General features: G+C 42.4%; 2 protein-coding genes across 2 annotated transcripts; both read left to right on the top strand.

The window, feature by feature from the left end:
* Positions 1-218: 218 nt before the first annotated feature.
* LOC138901048 (uncharacterized) lies at positions 219-1851 on the top strand. The gene is made up of 3 exons (XM_070188774.1): positions 219-487; positions 859-1214; positions 1274-1851. The coding sequence occupies exons 1-3, from the start codon at positions 219-221 to the stop codon at positions 1849-1851; spliced, it is 1203 nt and encodes a 400-aa protein (XP_070044875.1).
* A 2512-nt stretch (positions 1852-4363) lies between these two features.
* On the top strand, positions 4364-5206 carry LOC138901049 (uncharacterized). Its single transcript, XM_070188775.1, has one exon. It carries the CDS (start codon positions 4364-4366, stop codon positions 5204-5206), a length of 843 nt encoding a protein of 280 aa, XP_070044876.1.
* Positions 5207-6308: the final 1102 nt, after the last annotated feature.

Below are 6308 nucleotides of genomic sequence, written 5' to 3' on the forward strand. Positions count from 1 at the left end.
GAGATTCTCATCTCACGAATGCCGTTTGGTTTGTGTAATGCACCGGCTACCTTTTAGCGGTGTATGATGGCAATATTTACGGATATGGTGGAGGACTTCCTCGAAGTGTTCATAGATGATTTTAGTATTGTGGGGGACTCATTTGAAGAATGCTTGGATAATATTGATAAAGTGTTGGCCTGATGTGAAGAGACCAACCTAGTTCTTAATTGGGCAAAATGCCACTTTATGGCGAGGAGGGCATTATCCTCGGCCATAAGATCTCAAAGAACGGTATTGAAGTGGACAAAGAGAAGATTGAAGTTATTTCAAAACTCCCTCCTCCTACTTCCGTCGAGAGAGTTAGGAGCTTTCTTGGGCATGCGGGGGTTTACCGAAGGTTCATCAAGGATTTATCAAAAGTGGTGAACCCCTTGTGCAAGCTGCTAGAAAAGGATGCAAAGTTTGTGTTCAATGAAGATTGCATGAAAGCTTTTGATATTCTCAAGTATAAATTGACAACCACTCCCATCATTACTTCACCCAATTGGAGCTAACCATTTGAGCTCATGTGCAATGCTAGTGACGTTGTGGTAGGAGCGGTTTTGGGGCAAATGGTCCACAAGCTATTTCATCTGGTCTATTATGGAAGCAAAATGATGAATGACGCCCAAGTCAATTATACGGTGACCGAGAAAGAGTTATTAGACATTGTCTTCGCCATGGAAAAGTTCAGGCCATATCTCATGGGTGTGCCAAAGTGATTGTGCACACCGATCACGCGGAACTCCGTTACTTGATGACCAAAAAGGACTCGAAGGATAGGTTGATGAGATGGTTTCTTCTGCTTCAAGAGTTTGACCTTGAAATCATTAATAGAAAAGGAAGTGATAATCAAGTGGCAGACCACTTGTCCCGCTTAGAAGAGGAGGGGAGGCCCCACGATGGCCTCGAAATTAATGATTTGTTCCCGAATGAACAACTCCTCTCCGTGTATTTGAGTGGTATTCCTTGGTTCGCCGATGTGGCTAACTTTCTTGTGATCGGCATTGTCCCGAGTGAGCTCTCTTCTAATCAAAGGAAGAAACTCAAACGGGACAACTTGTATTATTATTGGGACGAGCCCTATCTTTTAAAGATTTGCAATGATGGTGTGATTCAGAGATGTGTCCCAGAAGAGGAGCAAATGAATATTCTTTATGCTTGCCATTCCTCTCCCTACGGTGGTCATCATGGTGAGGCGAGAACTACTAGGTTCTTAGCTGTTGCTTTTATTAGCCTACCCTATATAAAGATGCAAGTGAGCTTGTTAAAAGGTGTGATGAATGCCAAAGAGCTGGTGGAATTTCCAAGAAGGATAAAATGCCTCTCACCACTATTCTTGAGATCAATATTTTTAACGTGTGGGGCATAGACTTCATGGGACCCTTTGTGAGTTCATGTGGTAACATTTACATTCTGGTTGTTGTTGATTATGTTTCCAAGTGGGTTGAAGATGTAGCTTTTCCCAACAATGAGGCACAGAGTGTGGTGGTGTTCTTAAAGAAAAATATCTTCATAAGGTTTGGCACTCCTAGGGCGATCATCAGTGATGAGGGTTCTCATTTCTGCAACAAGGCCTTCGACACTTTTCTTTCCAAGTATGGTGTCAATCATAAGGTGTCAACCTCTTATCATCCCCAAACTGGTGGACAAGTTGAGGTCTCCAACAGGGAGATAAAGAGCATATTATCAAAAACTATCAATGAAACCAGACTGATTGGTCAAGGAAATTTGACGATGCTTTGTGGGCTTATAGAACTGCGTACAAGACTCCAATTGGTATGTCTCTATACCGGTTGGTATTGGGAAAGCATGCCAACTTCCGATTGAGTTAGAGCACAAGTCCATGTGGGTGCTCAAGAAGTTAAACCTTGAATGGGATGTAGCAGCCAATCTCCGGGTTGAGCAACTCAATGAACTTGATGAATACGAGTTTCATGCCTATTCCAGCTCATCCTTGTATAAGGATAAGATGAAGTACTTACATGACAAATATGTCCAGAACAAAGAATTCAAGAAGGGTGACTTGGTTCTTCTATTCAACTCTCGGTTACGACTGATTCCGGGAAAGCTCAAGTCAAAATGGAGTGGCCCTTTTGAAGTGGTGCATGTAACTCTGTTTGGTGCTCTTGATTTGAAAAACAAAAATGGTGAAATCTTCAGAGTTAATGGGCACCGAGTGAAGCACTGCCTCGACAAGTTTGATGACAGCCACGTGGTGGCCTTGATCAATTTCGCATGATGATGGTAACATCCGTCATGCCGCGGCGTTGAATCAGGAGCTTCTTGGGAGGCAACCCATGTGACGTTTTCTTTTACTTTTCTTTCTTTTTGATTTTCTTCTTAGATTAGGCATTGATTTGGACTAACTAGTTGTGAAGTTTGTGTAGGAATTGGTTGTGCAGTGCAGGACTTTGATAGGGAAATATCTGACTAAGTGTGGGAATTTTACGGACCGTGCTCAAAATTGTGCGGTCCGCGTTAGCATTTCACGGTGGCACATTTTATCCGCGGATGCGTACTTGAAGAGCCCAAAATATCAACTCTCTGAAGTTGAGTTCGCGTCCGCGTTCATAATTTGGCGGACTGCGGTGACATTCGCAGCCGCGCCCAGGATTTTGCAGCAGCTCTTCGAAAGGTAAAAAGCGCAGACCGAGGTAGAATTCCACGGACCGCGCTAAGGTAAGTAGGTGAGTCCCCATCGGTTTGGTATAAATAGAAAGTCCTTAGGACTTTTACACTTTTCAAACAACAAACTTTCACCACATTAGAGCACTGTTCATCTTCCTCTTCTTTGACTGTCAATCTCAATTCATATCAATCAAGAATCCATTTTCCTCTACAATTTCACAACTAGTATGCTCAAAGCTTTACATTGATTTTATCTTTTTCTTTTCTTTTCTTCTAGTTTTAATTTTTCTTTTTGGTTAGGGTTTAATACATGCCACAATCTCAAAATCATGCTTAATTGATGCATAAATTCATGTGGGTAATTTATGTACATGTCTAATGGGGGATAGGGTTATTAACTATGCATGTTAATTGCATTATTTTTTGCACTTAGTGAAAACCCTAGGTTTCAAATGTGCCAGTGCCCGTTTTGTTTGAACTCCGCAGACCGTGGTCCATTTTACACGGTCCGCGTTCTTTAATTTGTGAGAGCTGAGTATGGTTGCATGTTCGCGGACACGGTGATTTTTCCGCGGTTCGTGTATGAACTTATGCGGCCGCGTCCAAAATTCGCGATCCGCGCTCATGTGTTTCACAGATTTTGGCAATTGCTTATGCGGCCGCGTCCATTTTTACACGGTCCTTGATGGCCCTTCTGTCCGCGGTGCACTGTTTTGGTAAGCATTGTTTCATTTCATCTGCATTTCTTTAAGGATTCATTGAACCACAATACTAATAATCTTTCACTAATTGTGTGTGTAGAAAATGGTGCGATCTCGTGGTGGTCCCGACAAATCAAAAGGGAGGGGAGAATCTTCCCTTTATTGTTATACGCCAATAACTACTAAGGTCAACGGAGCAATGCTCCAAATCAATATTGGAGATCGCAAGGGAACAATCAAAATTGGGGCAACTAAGGCCAAGGGAATTGGAACAATGAAAACAACAACAACTCGAATAATTTGGGGAACAACAATCAGAATTGGGGGAACAACAATAACAATTGGGGCGGCAATGGAAACCAAGGGGTTGGAATAATAATAATCAAAGCAACTGGGGGTCGGGCTTTCAAAGGCCCCCGATATATCAACAACCCAACAATCCGCCTCCATATTCGTCTCCAAGGCAAAGTTCTTCAAACAATGATATGGGGCAGATAGAGAGTATGTTCAAACAAATGATGGAAAGCAATGTTGACTCCAATGCTCAAATATCCTCCCATACTACCTCTATTTGCAACATGGAAGTACAAATGGTTCAAATTTCTCAAGAATTGAATACTCGCCCTAAGGGGACACTATTAAGTGATACGGTAGTAAACCCGAAGGGTGGGAACAATACAGGCCATGCTATGGCGGTGACCACAAGAAGCGGTAGAGGTGGAGATGCAAGTACCTCTAATCCAAAGAAGATTATGAGTGATGATGTTGTGTTGTAAAAAGATGATGAGATTCAAGCCAATGATGAGAATATGAATGATGAAGTGAGGATCGATATTGATGACAACATGGAGAAGACTCAAAATGATGTGAACCCGTCTAGGGAACACGTGATAGACATACCGGAAATGGTAGTTCCTAAAGCCAAGGACCTTTTGCCAAGGCCTCCTCCATCGTATCCTTAAAGGCTTGCAAAGCAAAATAATGAAAACCAATTCAAGAAGTTTATTGAGATGATGAAAATTTTGTCAATCAATGTGCCCTTGGTGGAAGCTCTCGAACAAATGTCAGGATATGACAAGTTAATGAAGGACTTAGTAACTAAGAAGAGATCTATGAATTGTGAGACCATCAAAATAACTCATCAAGTGAGTGCCATTGTGCACTCTATGGCTCCAAAGCTTGAAGATCTTGGTGCCTTTACAATTTCATGCACCATTGGTAGCGCCGATTTTGCAAAAACGTTGTGTGATTCAGGAGAAAGTATTAATTTGATGCCATATTCCGTGTTCAAGACACTAGGTATTGGGCAACCAAGAGCTACATCCATGAGATTACAAATGGCAGATCGGACAATGAAAAGGCCGCTTGGTATTATAGATGATGTTCTACTCCGGGTCGACAAGTTTATTTTTCCTGCTGATTTTGTGATTCTCGACTGCGAAGTCGACTATGAGGTGCCTATAATATTGGGGAGACCTTTCCTATCAACAAGGAAGGCATTGGTTGATGTGGAAGCAGGGGAGCTCACCTTCCAAGTGGGCAATGAAAAAGTTGTATTCCACATGTGCAAATCAATGAGGCAACCAAATAGCAATAAAGTTTGCTCTTTTGTGGATCTTGTGACGGAGGTGATAGTTCATGACACGAGTGCCTTGATCAATGTGGAAGACCCTTTAGAAGATGTGTTGTTAAACCATGAGGATGATGAAAAGGAGGGCTTTGTTGAATGTGCAAATGCATTGCAAGGAATGGGATCCTACTCATATGGGCCCCGTAAACTTTCCTTGGACGTGAAAACCTGGAAGACTTCACCAACAAAGCCCTCAATCGAGGAGCCACAACATTGGATTTGAAGCCTTTACCTTCATACCTCAGGTATGAATTCTTAGGACCTTCTTCCACATTTCATGTTATTCTTTCTGCTTTCCTAACTAACGTGCAGGTAGACTCCACCCTTGCGGTGCTTCAAAGAAGGAAAAAGGCAATTGGATTGACTTTGCCTGACATTCGGGGTATAAGCCCCACCTTTTGCATGCACAAAATTATACTAGAGGATGATGCAAAACCCTTTGTGGAACATTAAAGGAGGTTGAACGAGGCTATGCAAGAGGTCGTCAAGAAGGAAATTATCAAGTGGCTTGATGCAAGGGTTTTGTACCTATTTCGGATCGTTCATGAACTTCACCGATACAATGTGTGCCGAAGAAGGGGGGTATGACTGTGGTCACAAATGAGAAAAATTAGTTGATCCCCATTCGTACTGTCACCGGATGGAGGGTATGTATGGACTACATAAATCCTAACAAACTGACCCGCAAAGACCACTTTCCATTGCCCTTTCTTGATCAAATGTTGGACAGACTTGTTGGTCGTGCCTACTATTGCTTTTTAGATGGGTACTCAGGGTACAATCAGATTCTCATCGCACCGGAAGACCAAGAGAAAACCACTTTCACATGTCCGTATGGCACATTTGCATTCTTACGAATGCCGTTTGGTTTGTGTAATGCACCGGCTACCTTTTAGCGGTGTATGATGACAATATTTACGGATATGGTGGAGGACTTCCTCGAAGTGTTCATGGATGATTTTAGTGTTGTGGGGGACGCATTTGAAGAATTCTTGGATAAACTTGACAAAGTGATGGCCCGATGTGAAGAGACCAACCTAGTGCTTAATTTGGAAAATGCCACTTTATGGTCGAGGAGGGCATTGTCCTCGGCCATTAGATCTCAAAAAACGGTATTGAAGTGGACAAAGTGAAGATTGAAGTTATTTTAAAACTCCCTCCTCCTACTTCCTTTAAGGGAGTTAGGAGCTTTCTTGGGAACGCGGGGTTCTACCGAAGGTTCATCAAGGATTTATCAAAAGTGGTGAACCCCTTGTGCAAGCTGCTAGAAAAGGATGCAAAGTTTGTGTTCAATGTAGATTGCATGAAACCTTTGAGCTTCTCAA

The sequence above is a fragment of the Nicotiana tomentosiformis genome, chromosome 11, assembly GCF_000390325.3.
Source record: "Nicotiana tomentosiformis chromosome 11, ASM39032v3, whole genome shotgun sequence".
Classification (NCBI taxonomy): Eukaryota; Viridiplantae; Streptophyta; class Magnoliopsida; order Solanales; family Solanaceae; genus Nicotiana; species Nicotiana tomentosiformis.